The sequence below is a fragment of the Coenobita brevimanus genome, chromosome 110 (genome assembly GCF_032717465.1).
Source record: "Coenobita brevimanus isolate Jiangsu-jjx chromosome 110, ASM3271746v2, whole genome shotgun sequence".
Taxonomy (NCBI): domain Eukaryota; kingdom Metazoa; phylum Arthropoda; class Malacostraca; order Decapoda; family Coenobitidae; genus Coenobita; species Coenobita brevimanus.
In genome coordinates this window covers 43,982,346-43,998,558 of record NC_137063.1, presented here as the reverse complement: position 1 = coordinate 43,998,558, position 16,213 = coordinate 43,982,346, and the positions used below count along the sequence as shown (strand labels likewise).

Genomic DNA, 16,213 nt, shown 5'->3' with positions numbered 1-16,213 from the left:
GTTGGTATTCTGGGTTGCTTGAATTTCCCCTTCCAAAGTGTGCTAATATGCTTTGTCTATGAATCTGTCTTAATAATTCACATGCACTACAAAGCTTTACTCTTTTAGTATGGTGATATCTCATAAAATTTCTTACTATATCCAGGCAATTTTATTTTGCTTGGGTCAGATTTTTCAAATGCTTAAAAAAAAAAAAAAAAAAAAAAAAAAAAATCATTAACCCATTTAGTTTACGAGGTTTTCCTAAGTTCAATGAAATCATCTGGCGGTTACCAGTAGAAGCTACTCTAAAGTAAGATGTCAATGAAGTGAATATGTTAAATAACAGATAGTGCATACTTAGGATGCCATCCTTAGTAGTGCTCTTGGTCCTCCACTACAGAATCAAACTAAAAGCTGCAGAAAATTCTATTATACATGTGATGTCAGTCAAACGTACCTTCATTGTAGTGTATTGCCAGGTGAAAAATATGAGACTATACCTGTATTCATTTAAGTGGTCAGTGCTTTAGATGAATATCTAATACTGTCCTGTAGTAACTACAGAACACTTTGAAAGAAGTCAAGTATCAGGTCAGACCTATACAAATCTTATTGTCTACTTCAATTTATGTGCTAGTAATCATAACAGAGTGACTGGTGAAGATACACTTCAAAGACAACCTGAGGCTGCAGGCACTGAAGTTAAACTCAGTAATTTCTAATATAGTACTGTACAATTTATAAATATTTTCTTCAGATAAAGTTTGATACATATGAAAGTATATACTGTTTCTGACAGTATACTGGGTTCAAATCCAGATAAGCCTGGGACAAAAGTTTGTCACTGTAGCTATTAATGACAACTGATTCATTAGGCAACATAGTTGTGCAATAACTGTGGCAAAAATCAAAATATTTCCAACCTCACAAATAGTGTAGCTATTATATATTCTAATGTATTCATGACTCATTGGTATGTGGGAAGTTGCAACAGCTGCAGTGACAACTAGCAAATGTAATAATCCAGTTAATGTGATTATAACTTTCAGTTCCAGAATATCTTTCAGCATTCTGTTTTATTTATTTACAAAATAACAGGTAAGTTAAAATTACAATTTTCTAAACTCTGTACTTTAAAATAATCAGACCTACATGTTTTGGTTAAAACCAATGATATGCAATAAAGTTAAAACCATTATGCAAAAACATATGCCATGCCTGAAGCCTCATCAAACAGCTGTCAAACAGATCTGCTGTTACAAACATATAGCAAGTTGCTATTAATAATTTTTACTTTCAATGATTAATGGTAATTTACATTAAAGGCAACAGTTCCTCTTTAACTTACTGTATACTAAGTTAAATTGATATCTATCAAACTTTCCTTCTTATTCTTTAATAACAGCAGATCCTGACAACTTAGAAGAACAATTTTGTGTCTGGGTGAAATTCATGGCTGATAAGTGAAAATACGGTCTTTCAGAAGTGACTAAAGACTATTTCTGTTGAATAAGATTCAAAGACTAATCTCAATAAATTGTACTAATCTTTGTGTGAACTATAAGCTACAGTGATAGAACATGGTACTGAATATGTACTGAACAGCCATGGTTTTCTTCCCTTCCACAGATGACCAGATGGATGATCAATATGAAAATTTACAAGGGGGAAATATCCACATAAACAGAGTGACTTCTTTTACCATTAATGATGTATCATGTAGCTAGGGCAAAAGCAGAAACATGCATGCAGGCCTGGGAGTAAACCCTTCACTAATATGTCTAATAACCAACTCTGCATTCTTATGTCATCTAAACTAACCAACTCAGCATTCTTTTGTCATTTAAATACAAACATTGCAGGTCTGAGAAGAGGAAATTATGTACAAATCAAACCAGCATGATAAATATTATAAGAAAATCATAATCATTATGATAAAACTTAGAAAAAGAGCATTATAAGATTACAAACAAATGCACTGACGATCAACCAAGTTGTGTAAAGGGATAAGGTGGCACCACCTCCCTGCTCACCCCGAGACAAGAACAACATCAGCGCACCACCCCATTAGCACAGGCTCACACGCTATTTTGAAGGAACCAATAATTTATTAATTCCAATGAGCTGTTTCAATGAATTACGGGAAAACTGATGATATATGAAGCAAATAAAAGTCTGATTCAAAAATTAACACTTCAAAGCTATGGCAGGCTAGGTATCAGGCAATACAAAATGTAGTACAGTAGTACTTACTCACAGTAGTTTTACTAAATAAAATGTAATTAGCTCTACATACACCTATATACACTCAGATTTTCTAGAGATAAGAAGCAAGCTTAATATCTTAAAACATAGGACCAATATAATGTTTATGTTTCAGCCTCTCACTGAAAAACAATTATGAAGTTATTTTGCAGATATAGTTACTAATGCATAGTATATAATAAGACATTTCACTGATGAAAGCTGAAGCAAAACAAGACCTAGCTCTTTACATGCAGAATAAATTCCTTTTTGCTATAGCAAAGCTTTATCATTACCCCAACTCAGCTTCCCACTTCACATGGGATAAGGTGATTTTGTGCACAGCTCTTTTTTTATACTCATAAGTTGGATGATGAAACAGCAGAAAATGTATGACAGTAACATTATTCCCTTCTTTTTATATCATATGAAAGAAAAGGCTGCTTGTTATCACAGTGGGGGTGGGGTCACCATGTCCCTATGCCAATAGACCTTTTAATCTAGCCTTTCAATTGGAAAGCCTAAAAAAAAAAAAAAAAAAAAAAAAAAAAAAGAAGAAGAAGAAGAAGAAGAAGAAGAAGGAAATATTAATATCTATATTGGAACAATAGCCAGCAACAAACTATATATTGAAACAGCACATTGATATCCAATGAAGAAGTACTATACAGACTACAAACATAACTAAAAGTCCACCACACTAATAGTTTCTCATGGTACTACTGCTCTGCTAGTGAAGTCCACATGGCAACTGCAAAAAATTTAAACTTAACCCTGTAAGCAATGTAAAGAGGAGAGTAGAACAAAAAAAGAAAAATTGCATTATAAAACATTGATGATTCAATCTGTATTACTGAATGCTCTGATGAATGATATTTAGTAATACAGCACTGATATTTAATTTTTTTTCATGTATCTACTTATACATCTTCCTTCCACAGTGTAACTTGTAATACTGTATATCAAGTTTAACTGATCGTCAAGCTTGATACTCTAAAATTTCATGAACTGTTGAAATAATGCCATTATTTCTGCCCAGTATATACTAAAGTATGTAACAACTCTGCATAATGGCCACTAATATTCACAAGTTTGAACATCTCTGATCAAATTTTTACTACGTACAGAGTTATGAGTTATATAATGCACATACAATAAGATGAAAGAACAATTTCTGGTGGAATAAATTTATTTACAGTAAGTACAGAGCCTCGTCAATATCATTCAAATTATATCAACACTATAATGGTAAATTTTAAATGGATGCAAAATCACACATTACTAGTTCAGATTTAGTGATCGTGGATTCCTTCCAAAAGCCTGGAACTTTCAAAATGAGGTGGGGCACAGGGCCTAGCTGTCTGTCTTGGGGTGCAAGAGGTGCACACTAGGAAAGATGGTGGTGGTAATGGTGGTGGTGGTAGTGGAGGTGGCAGTAGTAGTGGAGGTGGAGGTGGTAGTGGTAGTAGTAATAGTAGTAGTATAGTAATAATACTGTAGTAGTAGTAGTAGTAGTAGTAGTAGTAGTAGTAGTAGTAGTAGCAGTAGCAGTGGTAGTATCATAGTAGTAATAGTAATAGTAGTAGTTGTAGTGGTAGTAGTAGTAGTAATAGTACTAGTAATAGAAGTAGTAATAGTAGTAGTAGCAGCAGCAGTATTAGCATTAGTAGTAGTAGTAGTAGAAGCAGTAGTTGTAGTGGTGGTAATTGTAGTAGTAGTAGTAATAGCAGTGGCAGTAGCAGTAACAGCAGTAGTGGTTGTGGCTGGTGGCATCGCTATCTGTACGATATATAAATACTGTATATAAAGAGGATAGGGGGAGGAGGAGGGCTTCGTCTAAACTATACCTTCTTCCCCTCTCGTTCTTCAGTGTTCCGCCATACTTGGATCTAGTCCCAACCAGGTCTATTATTTCAGGGATACAGCTTGCGAATATGGCCTATGGAGCACAGAACCATTTTTTTTAATGTAGCACACACGTAAAAAATGTCACACTGTTGCCAAATTTCATGCAAGTTGCAGGAGCTAAAAGTTGGTTTGTCTGTTTGTTTTTGTGGTCAACATGGCTTCTGAGGGGTTGACAGTGGCTGAACTCAAGCCAAAAAAAAAAAAAAAAAAAATCTGTACTTTGCTCAGCCAATATGTCACTACCTCTTCGTGCCCGTGCTTTGTTGATCGTTTGGAGCCAAGCAGGTTGCCTGAAGCTCCTAACAGTATTTTTTTTGGCCTTTGTTTGTAGTTTTATGAGTGAGAAAATGCCACCGAGGATTTGTTTTATGGGAGGACTAAGCTAGATAAATCATCCCATGCATACAATGTGCCTAGGAAAACAGACGCCGGGTATTCTCGGGGGGATAAACGTAAAAAAAAAAAAAAGTATAGTATATATAGTAATCATGGACTTTCTACAGTGGCTCTCTCTCCCTAAAACTTGCGATACCTCCTTCCGTGCGACCGTTTGTACTCTCCTCCGTACTTGGACCTGTTGCCTACGATCTCGGTGATTTCGGGTATCCAGCTGGCAAACACAGCCTAGGGGGACCATACAGCAAGCTGGTCAGACGGCGCGCGTGGCCGTAGGAGGGGAAAGGGAAGGAGTATGGAAAAAAGAATAAATGGAAAAAGGAGTAAAATCATACAACATTCAGCAATGGACTGGGTCTGAGGGGGTAGTACAGAACTGTAAGGTAAAGGGAAAAGGTGTTATGATGGATATATTGGGAGGGGAGTATAAACACCATACAGTACTGTACTTGCTACCATTGCCTGGGTGCAGAAACAGGGTAAATGTAAGGAAAAGGTTACACTAACACTGAGGTTGGTGACAAGTTTCATCAGGTGGAGGTACGAGAGGTATCCATTACGAGAGGAATGTACCATGTCAATGGAATGGTCAGTTATAGAAACAAGGACCAGTACTAGGCTATGCTAACAGAGGAAGTTATATGTAAGGAAAGATAGAACAGGGATTTGCTAATTTACATATTTCTAGTGGAAGAAGTAGAATATCAGAAATTATGAAGGTACTCTACAGTAAATGAGTGAGAAAGGTAAAATGAATTAAATTGGGAGGACAGGGGACAGCTAAGAAATCGTAGTTCAAAACAGATAGAGGAAAGGGGTGAATATTGTGTGGATAAGATACCAAATGAATACAAAATCATGGAGTTTGGGTTTAACGAGGGTGCAACTTTTATGAGTGTTCTCCATTGTTGTGCTCTCTGACGTTACTGTGAAAAGGAATACTGTCATATCAGTATCAAGTATGGCTGACAAATACAGTATACTGGGGATTTCCACAGAGAGGGATGCTAAATACGGGTCAACTGGTTCCGTCTATGGAAAGACAACGCAAAACACATGATCAAAGTATGAAGAGCTAGGGATTTCACTGAAGACCTATATTTATGAATAGACATGGGATGAATGACTATATCTTTTCAAATACAGAAACTGAAACTCAAATTCGTGAAGATGGTACAAGAACAAGAAATGAAGAAGTCCAAAAGCTGTATGTGAGCAGAAAATACAAAAACATAAAATTGGACATGACCTCAATCAGAGAAGCCTTAGATATAAGATATATTTCATTTGTAACTCCTTATAAGATATGCACTGACACCCAAGCCAGCATTACATCTTCGAAAGAAGGCAAAATATTATATACTGTAACTGTATTATGAACAGATATCTTGAGTATACAAAATTTTAATCAAAGATCAAATTATCTTACAAAGTTCTCATGATTCTTAGCTTGGCACAAAATTCATCTCACATGAGAACATTTCTACCTTGACAATAATCTGAAATCTGAGCTAGGCAAAACTGTTTGTTTTAAAGAATGTGACCTCTGAACAAACTGAGTTTCTAATAAAACCCAGAGGTGATGACTGGTAGTGTTATAACATCATAGTATATATACATGTACTGTATGTATCTGTAAACGTGAGCACGCACACACACACACTATAATAAATATATATATATATATATATATGAAGTGCAATCACAAGGTTCTGAGACTTCCTGTTGCGAATGAATGGAGCACAGCATGGTCATGCGTGTGCAGCAGGGGCAAGCAGTAACCTTCATGAGTCAGTATGCCATGTGTCGTCGTGCTGTTGACATAAGAACTTGTGTTACACGCATTTTTGTGACCAAGTGCACGTGTTCATTTGCCATCTCACTGTGGACATCACTCTTCAGCAGAAAGCAAACATCAAATTCTGTGTCAAACTCAGGAAATCGGCAATGGAGACCCTTGAAATGCTTCAGCAGGCCTACAGCAATGAAGCAATGAGCCGAGAGAGGTGTAATGAGTGGCAATCATGCTTCAAGAGGGGCAGAATGTCACTGGAGGACGATGAGTGGTCAGGGCAACCCTCCATAAACAGGATCCCCGAAAATGTTAAAAAATTCAAAGAATTGTGCACGAGGATTGTCGGATCAGTGCTTCATTGCCCTAAGATTGTTGAAGCATTTCAAAGGTCTCTGTTGCTGATTTCCAGAGTCTGGCAAAGAATTTGATGTTAGCTCTGTTAAAGTTTGAGGTCCACAATGAGACAGCAAATGAGCACGTGCATGTGGTCACAAAAATGCATATAACAGAGGCCCCGATGTTGTCAGTGAGATGCCGTGTGGCATACTGACTCATGAAGGTTACTGTTCACCCTTGCTGTGTGTGCATGACTGCTGTGCTCCATTCGTTCACAACAGGAACAATCTCAGAACTATATGATCGTACCTCATGTACTATATATATATATATATATATATATATATATATATATATATATATATACTGTAGTACACTCAATCCTTGAGTAACACGTGTTTGTTCTAACGTGCTCAGCATAATAAGACAAGTCATATCAACACGCGGAAAAACTCAAACACACACGGGAAGTCAGCTGGCCTGGCAACGAAATTTGAAATTTGCACGCGATGACATCACCTGCAAGAAATGGTACCTTTCCTGGGTGTGTATTTCCATATTTCCATTCTGTATGGGTGTTTGTCCCAATATCACAGCCAGCCACCTCAGCCATGCAGACCTAATGGGATAGGTTAGGTTAGGTTGTTGAGAAGATTTTGCCTGTGAAACACATTCATTATATTTCGGGAAAAACCTATGGTTAGTTTTGAAATGACTGCGCAAGTGTGATTCCTGGCTGAGGATTCTCGGTGGTTTGATTTTTACGCATACTGAACGGAAGTATGCTTCCTGGGCACATGCAAGGTCGAATAGTTAGATGAAAAAATATGGGTTTCTATTTCACGGGATGAAATGAAACGAAAATGCATGCTAATCAGGAAAAAAAAAAAAAAAAAATCCACGTGTTCTCGTGAGTTAGAGTTCAGTTCCACATTCTTCATTCGATTTCATGTGTTCCAACATTTCGGACCAACTGGGCATATGGTTATTCCTCGTGCCTCACCTAGTTCTTACCTACACTCATAATGGGTTTTGCAGCTTTAAGGGATGAAATGGAACGAAAATGTTTGCTAATTAGAGAAAAAAATTACTCTTTCATCCATGTGTTCTCGTAAGTTAGCGTTGTTCCATATTTTTCGTTCGATTTTGTGCTTCCCAACACATTTCCAACTGATAGCATACGGTTATCAATCCTTCTCGCACCACACCTAGTTCTGCCCCACGCTCATAATGGTTTTGCGGTTTTGGGGGGATGAAATTGACCAAAAATGTTTGCTGGAAAAAAAAAAAAAAAAAAAAAAAAAAAAAAAAAACTCACCCATGTGCTCTCATAAGTTAGAGTTCAGTTCCACATTTTCGTTTGATTTCATGTTTCCCAACACGTTTCGGACCGACTGAGCATACGACTATAAAGTCCTTTCGCAGGTCTCACTGACTTTACCCCACAATCACATGGGTTTCGTAGTTTTGGGGAACAAAACTGAACGACTGTATTTGTTAATAATAAAAAAAAAAAAAAAAATCCCATTCGTGTGTTCTCATAAGTTAGCGTTCAGTTCCACATTCTTCACTCTTCTTCCTGATTGTTATATATTTCTGATTACTTTTGGGTGGTAAATAAACGTTTCATGTGAAATCTCTTTCCGTTGTTTTTATCTGTGTTCCACTATGTCAACTTGTTTGACTCGTCAGGGTTACAGCGAAAGGGCCTGTCCTACCTATACCTAATAATTTATTCTAACCTAACCTAACGTACCATCCAGTTGGGAAGTTGGGAAACGAAAACAACCTTTGAGTACGTAAAGAAAATCATAGGTACGGGCAGGGTACGGGAACGTGATGATAAAAAAAAAGGGGGGGCGGGAATTCTTCAGCAGGGAAAGGTAATTTACCACCCAGAAAATAGTAAGAAAAATACAGAAAACAAACTGGAGGAATATGAATTGAATTGGTAAGGTCCTTCTACTGTTTTAAGGGGGCGCGGTAGCAGAGTGGTAGTGCGCTGGACTCGTAATCGGGGGATTGCGAGTTCGAGCCTAGCCTGGGCTGCCGTGCCAGGAGTGGTAGCTCGCTCCTGTAACCCTAGCGGGGCTATATAGTCCAATACAGGACTTAGCTCGGGGGAACTCCATTTCTCGCATTTTTTCTACTGCTTTAAGGTGTATGTTTACCAAAGTGGTAAAAAAGCATGGCATGAATGAAAGCGCCATGAGAACAATTTGGAAGGACGGGGAGAAGATAAAGATTGTGCATAGGAAGTCATGAGAACCTGACAGCAGTGAAAGTTTATATGTTGCCCTGAAGCTGACTGAGAAACTCATAGGGCATTACGTGGAGCGTCAGAGAAAGAAAAATCTCACTTTAACCCCTTTTTACCATCTTACCCCATGTAAATTACCCCCATTTACATGCACCATCAGGTAAACAATGAAAGATATATAACTATTGTAATTAAAAGCATCGGTGGTATTAAAAATAGCATTAACAAAACAAGAGTCAGGCTGGGTACCCTAATGTTCTTAGCTCCCCGGCATCCTTCATCCACCCTCCACCCCCGGGCCCATTCCCAATGTTGTCAAAGTTTCGCCTTCTCTCGTATCATGTGGCCTTCGGGAGAGACATTAGGCCGTATGGTTAGGTGAAAATTTATAGGTCTGGCAGTATTAGGGGACGAAATGGAACGAAAATGATTGGGGACCAGAAAAAAAGTACTCTTTTATCCATGTGTTCTCGTGAGTTAGCGTTCACTTTTAAGTTTTGCACCATCCACTCCATGTAGTGCTGCCCTCGGGTGTCTACCCTTTCCTCTCCTCCATCCTTCTTTCCTTCCATCCTCTCCCGTCTTTCCCTCATTCTTTTCTCGTCCTTCTGCCTACGGGTGACTTCACACTCCTTCTTCTGTCTTTCCTTCATTCTTTCCTCTTGCTTCTGCCTGTGTGTGACTCTACAATGAGTGACAAGTCAAATGGTTTCCTATACACCGGGAAACCATTTACTGTACTATGCTGGGTGGTAACCATATAACCAAATTTTGATGTCTGGTAGTTTAGTGGGTAATTACCGCACTCCAATCAGATTGAGCCAGTGAAGCTTTATATCCAAGCGGTGGTTGGGGTTTATTGCTCACGTAATGCCACTCGGGGATGAGTGGGGCTGGTCACTCTCATCTTAAATGTCAGGACCAACTTGCCTAGCCCCGGGCTCCTATGCTCCTCATGGAATATATATATATATATATATATATATATATATATATATATGGAGCCTCTGTGTTAGTGTGTGTTTTGCACGCTGGTGAGCGTGGGTTCGCCTCCCGCCAGAGTTGTAAAAACTTTGGAAAGCATTCACCAAGCTACTTGCTACTTTGGCGGGCACAAGGGGTGCTGTGGTTGAACCAGTGTCACATACTAGTATGCTTGCACCCAATCGGCTTAAAGTGGGCCGATTACACTTGGTTTACAGACTACACGCACATCCAAAGCCACTACAACACTACAATCACACTCACAAGCACTTTTCACCCTACATACAGTCTCTACCAGACAGCCTAGGCCATAGGTAGAGATACATTGGTTGTATTGTCCCTGCTTCAGTAGGGATAGGCCGGTCCTGAAGTGGACTTCAATGGCTGATGATATATATATATATATATATATATATATATATACTGTATATTCATCCAACCATCCATCATCCAATCCTATGTTGCCTCATGAGGAGTGTAGGAGCCCAGGGCTAGGCAAGTTGGTCATGACATTTAAGATGAGAGTGACCAGCCTCACTCATTCCTGTGTGGCATTACGTGAGCAATAAACTCCAACCACCCCTCGGATATAAACTTGCATCCATCCATCCATCATCCAATCCTACGTTGCCTCATGAGGGGCATAGGAGCCTGGGGCTAAGCAGGTTCGTCCTGATAAGATGAGAGTGACCAGCCTCACTCATCCCTGAGTGGCATTTCGTGAGCAATAAACCCCAACCACCCCTTGGATATAAACCTACACAGGCTAAATCCGACTGGAACACCTTAACTACCCACTAAACCACCAGGCGCCATAATTTGGTTATATGATTACCACTCTGTACTAAATGGCTTCCTGGCGTACAGGAAACCACTTGGCTTGTCACTCAATGTAGAGTTGCCCATAGGCAGAAGGAAGAGGAAAGAATGAAGGAAAGACACATGAGGGAATGTAAAGTCACCTGTAGGCAGAAGAAAGAGGAAATAATGAAGGAAGGAGAGACAGAAGAGGAAGGAAAGAAGAGAGGAAAGGGCAGACACCCAAAGCAGCACTACATCGAGTGAGTGGATGGTGAGTGCCCCCACCTACCACAATATATATATATATATATATATCCATCCATCCATTGCCAGACGCCATGTATCCCAAATGGGGTGGTCAAGGGCTTAGAGTTAATTGTTTTACAGGGAGGGGCACTAATCCTCCACCAACCCCACTTGACACGTAGGGATGCCAATGGCATCTGGTGTTCCCTGGCGGTCACCCATCCAAGTACATATATATGCATATATATACAGTACCCTCGCGTCCAACAAGGTAATATTGTCATGCATGGGTCCCGTGTTGGACCAAAAATGTGTTGGACAAACAACAGAGCTTATGGGGAAAAATGAATTATGCCAGCAACCCTAAGAAAAGTCACCCTAAATACCTACCATATACCTATACATATATTGGTACTACTGTAATTATAATAAACGGTACTGTACTGTGAGTGATAACTAACCTTTTAAGATAGTGTTGGTGGGCTTGCTGGGAATGGAAGGTGGTATCCAAGACTGTAGGTAGTCCTACTGGGTCCCCGGAGGATGGCTGCTGGCATCACTATGGTCAGACTCAAATATGAAGTCTGTTTGGGTGGGGCCCGCGCGGGGATTTCCCTCTCTACAGCTCTGCCAAACCTCCTCACTCTCTCTCTCTCTCTTTCTCTCTCAGTTGACTGAGAAAGTTTTTATATATTTATAAGTTTTGTTTTCTTCTATATTGTTTCGACCTTTTTTCCACACCACCACTGAGGTAAAAGTCTTGGTGCATTTTTTTTTTTATAGAGGTTTCCCCAGTAGGCATAAGTCCTCTCTCTGACCTTTCTTCTAAAAAATACCTGTTCACATTGTAAATAAGTTCTTTCTCCCGACTGTGGAGCACACGAGAGCGAGTCGGAGTAGCTGCCATCGTGGGTGGGGATCAGGGAGGAAGTGACCGGTCACCTGTAGTCTGAGGTGGGTGTCCTTGACCTCTGGCAACGTTGGAAAGCGACATTGTCACGTGGTGTGGAATTTATACAAATCATTGCTATTATCCTAAAAAGCGACACATTCATAGCACTATATATCCTTATATAATATATTTAATAAGTACAAAATATTTAATATACAATTTCAAATAGTAAATAGCTGACATATGACAGAGAGAGAGATAGGTACTGGGGTTGATGCGGCAGAGCTGTAGAGAGGGAAATCCCCTCTCGGGCCCCACCCAAACGGACTTCATATTTGAGTCTGACCATGGCGGGTAATGGCTGCTGCTCCTCCTCAACCTCCCTCATAAATCCTTCGAAATCACACTCAGAATCACTATCTTCGTCCACAGCCATGGAAGGTCCTGCTTCTGCCTGTCCTAGCACTCTGTAAGCCTTCACTGCTGCCAGGATCTTGTCTTGGTTTTTTATTATGGTCCTCACGTTGGCTTCATTCATGTCGTAGGCCTTGGCGATGTCAACTTTCGTCTTCCCTTTCTTCTTCCTCTCGATGCTTTCTAGCTTGGTGGCCTGAGGGAGGTGCCGCCGCTTCTTGGGGTTCTCAGAAGGCTTCCTAGGCATCGTGAACAGGGTAAAATGCAGTAACAAGGGCAGAAAATACAGCAAGAAAAAAGCACCTTCCAATGCGAATTATGTGACTGAGTGGCGCTGTGGGGGTAGAAATTTAAACAAAACATCACGTGAGAGCAGAAGCATTTTTAATTGGGCGACATCACGATCACCCCATGATAGTGGGAGGGGGAGGCTACTTGATTGGAAGCCTTTATTGGCTGTCAGCATCATGGGAATGTCCAGTATGACCGTGTTGGACCAGGGGTGATCGTGCTAGAGGAGAACTCTGCGGATTTCGCCCACTTCTCAGAGCTCCGTCCGTGTTATGATAATGCACCCGTGTTACAGTAATTAAACCGAATTAAATCTTACTAATTATTGCTCTCCGTGCTGGACATGAATCGTGCTGGACAAACGCGTATTGGACGCGAGGGTACTGTATATATATGTCACAGACCCTAGGTCTACACATTTACCATATATGCATTTTCCTCACATGCAGTCAACCCAAATGCAAAAAAATTAACTTTATCTTCAGAACTGCCATTCTGTATGCAGGTTGATATCAGAAAAACAGTGGAAGTAAAATTAGTTGCAGTGATGGTAGTTATAGCAGCTTTATTGGTGACAGTGAAGATGGCTGTAGCACTGGTAGTAATGGTATTGTAGTTGTGGTAGTGGTAGTGAAGGTAGCTGTATAGTGGTAGTGATGGTGCTGTAATAATGGTTGTGATAGTAGCTGCCACTATGGTATTAATTACTTTAAAACCTATTTAATGTCACAGACTTATATCTGTTGTACCTCTGTACAGCAAGATACTTCTATATAAAGAATAGGCAAGGTGAGATCAAATATAGTTTTTAACAGGAAAATGGAAGTCAGGGTAGAGATTTGGTTAACACATTAACTTTATAATGAACTGAATGGGTCTGCTAATATGGTTCTCATGAATGCTGGAAGCTTATTTAATATACTGGCCCTTTAAATTGAGGGTTGGCTGCACAGTGTACCAAAATAAACAATGAATTAATATAGACTGCACAATGTACCAAAATAAACACTGAATTATTATAGACTGTGCCATGAGAGTTGGCTGCACAGTGTACCAAAATAAACACTGAATAAATAAAGACTATACCCCTAGGACTCCTAACTATTTTCACATGACTAACTCATCAATTATAGTACTAATTCATGAGGATGGCAAAGAATACTATATATAAGATAACTGTACAACTTATTGTCTGAAAGCAGTACTGACCAGCTCATGTTCATTTATAATACGGTACAGTATTCAGTTTTGCTTTTAATACCTAACACTGGAAAGCAGTTACCATATTTCTTAAAAGTCCCCATGAAACTGTATAACATATGTTTTCAAAGTTCCCAGGAAGCCGTCAAAAAACATCCCATGTACAGTATATTCTTGTCAGTAACTCCTGAGACCATCTTGCATAATACTCTCAATAAAATTAACAGTTGTCATCAGGGCATGTGTGTACAGCTTAGTGTTACACAACTGTGTTGAACCCACTGTGCCCAGGGACATCTTTTATTATTTTATCCTTGTCATCTCCTAATGACTGTTTTACTTAGGATAAACTCTATGAGCTGGAGGAGTTAGATATAGATGCAATAAATCCCCTCAATATGTGAGGCCATTCCTAAGCTGAATAAAATAAACCTGTAGCAGCAAGAAAAAAATAAAAAGTGCATCACCCAGACTGAGGGGATATGCTGAGTCATTGCTGAATTGTTATAATGCCCCTCATGACACATACTCACACCTATCACTTACATTGCTTCTGCATGTAAACTGGCATGTTTTACAAGAATTATAGATGGTTGCTGAATGCTTTATCAGAATGGATCTTGAATTTGGCTCTCTCTTGTATTTTGTTTTTCTCTTGGAGGGAACTGTTATTGCGGGCTCATGGCCTTTGGTTCCTTCTTCCTTGCATAAAAAAATAAATAAATAAATAAATAAAGTAGATAAAAGAAAAAAGGAAAATTCTTAATTTTCTTTATTAAACCAAGCCATCCACAAACCTCTGATAAATAACACCATTCATGTCACAGTCATTAATAATCAGTCTTCATATCTGAGTCATATCTATTAGTTACAAAAATAATTTAAAAGGTATCCTGCAACTCCATCCATGAATATCTTAAATTTTACTTATGATTTAGTCTTACACTGACAGCATACAGATACAAAGCTCCAAATTTAAACTGTTAATCTTTGGTATGCAATGCAGAATATATCAATATGAAATTAACTGTACTGTACTATGGTCATCCAGTTATAATCTAATCCAAAACAATACACTCTCTCCTGATATTAAGGCTGCACAGTTATATAGTATCAAAATTTCTTAAATATGAAGAGCAATCACTGCAATATTGCTTTGCTTTAAGTGCTCAAGTTGAGCTTATACACTGTTAAAATGTATTCTACAATTAGCATACAATATTTTATGTGTAAGGTACTGTACATAACATCCTGCATGAAGGATGAGAGTCTTGTATATACCTGTCATCATACTTAATGAATCAAAGATGAGGCACCATCCATATTTGATCCAAATATGAAAGACTATAAAATGAGAACTCATAACCAAATAAAGAGTCTACCCTTCTTACCAAATCTTTGCTGTTATAAGAGGTTACAAATTCCAAATGACATCATGAAAAGTGAATACCATGCACCCAGGATATCCAGAAGAAAGGAAGTTTTATGCTGTGGGTGTGAGTTACTTGGTGGACATTGGTGTAGCATCAGCTAGTTATGAATTCATCCATCTACCCATCTATCATACATTGTCCCATGAGAAGTGTAGAAACCCAGGGCTTCGCAATTTGGTCCTGACATTTAAGATGAGAGTGACCAGCCTCACTCATCCCTGAGTGGCATTACATAAGCAATAACCCCAACCACCCCTTGGATATAAACCTTCACTGGCTCAATCCGATTGGAGTGCTGTAATTACCCACTAAACCACCAGGCGCCATAATATGGTTACATGGTTACCATCCAGCGTACTAAATGATTTCCTGGTGTACAGGAAACCATTAGGCTTGTCACTCAGTGTAGAGTCACCCATAGGCAGAAGGAAGAGGAAAGAATGAAGGAAAGAAAGACAAAAGAGGGAGTGTAGTCACCTGTAGGCAGAAGGAGAAGGAAAGAATGAAGTAAAGAAAGACAGAAGAGGAAGGAAGGAATGGAGGGAGGAGAGGAAAGGGCAGACACCTGAAAGCAGCACTACATCAAGTGAGTGGATGGTGAGCGCCCCCACCTACCACAAATTATGAATTCCTGTATCAAATTCTTAGTTCATTCACTATCAATCAAAGGTCTCCAGATTTTCTTATATTTACCTTGTGGGAATAAGGCAATAACATAACCAAGTTTCATAACCATGACCAGTCATGCTGGATCAGCTTCATAACTGCTCGCTAATCAATGTTACCTTTCCTCTAGTTCATAGGGTCAAATGTTTCATGATAAAACATGGGAAATTCTGTTGCTCCATGAGTGATATTCCCAAAGTCAAATATTGAGTTAATGAAGAATAATTTCCAATAACACAATACTCCTACTCTACTGTAGACTTTTGAAAATCTTAAGAGGCTATAAACCAGTCCACTCAGGACAAGGCCACAGAGGATTACAGTTTAGACATATAAAGAATGATGCTTGAAAGTGTGCAAAAATT

The 16,213-nt window shown here is 39.1% G+C and overlaps 1 protein-coding gene across 11 annotated transcripts in view; it reads right to left on the bottom strand.

The window, feature by feature from the left end:
• Positions 1–16,213, bottom strand: part of slo (calcium-activated potassium channel slo) — a 743,408-nt gene that overhangs the window by 286,262 nt on the left and 440,933 nt on the right. For 4 of the 11 annotated variants that reach the window (XM_080286171.1, XM_080286165.1, XM_080286169.1 and 1 more), the window contains exon 7: positions 4,074–4,165. The exons of 6 other annotated variants lie outside the window; for them this stretch is intronic. In XM_080286171.1, the coding sequence (XP_080142297.1) occupies positions 4,074–4,165 (92 nt within the window). Of the gene's footprint in view, positions 1–4,073; positions 4,166–4,666; positions 4,759–16,213 lie in introns of all 11 variants that reach the window. One more of the 11 variants, XM_080286167.1, reaches the window with a different exon arrangement.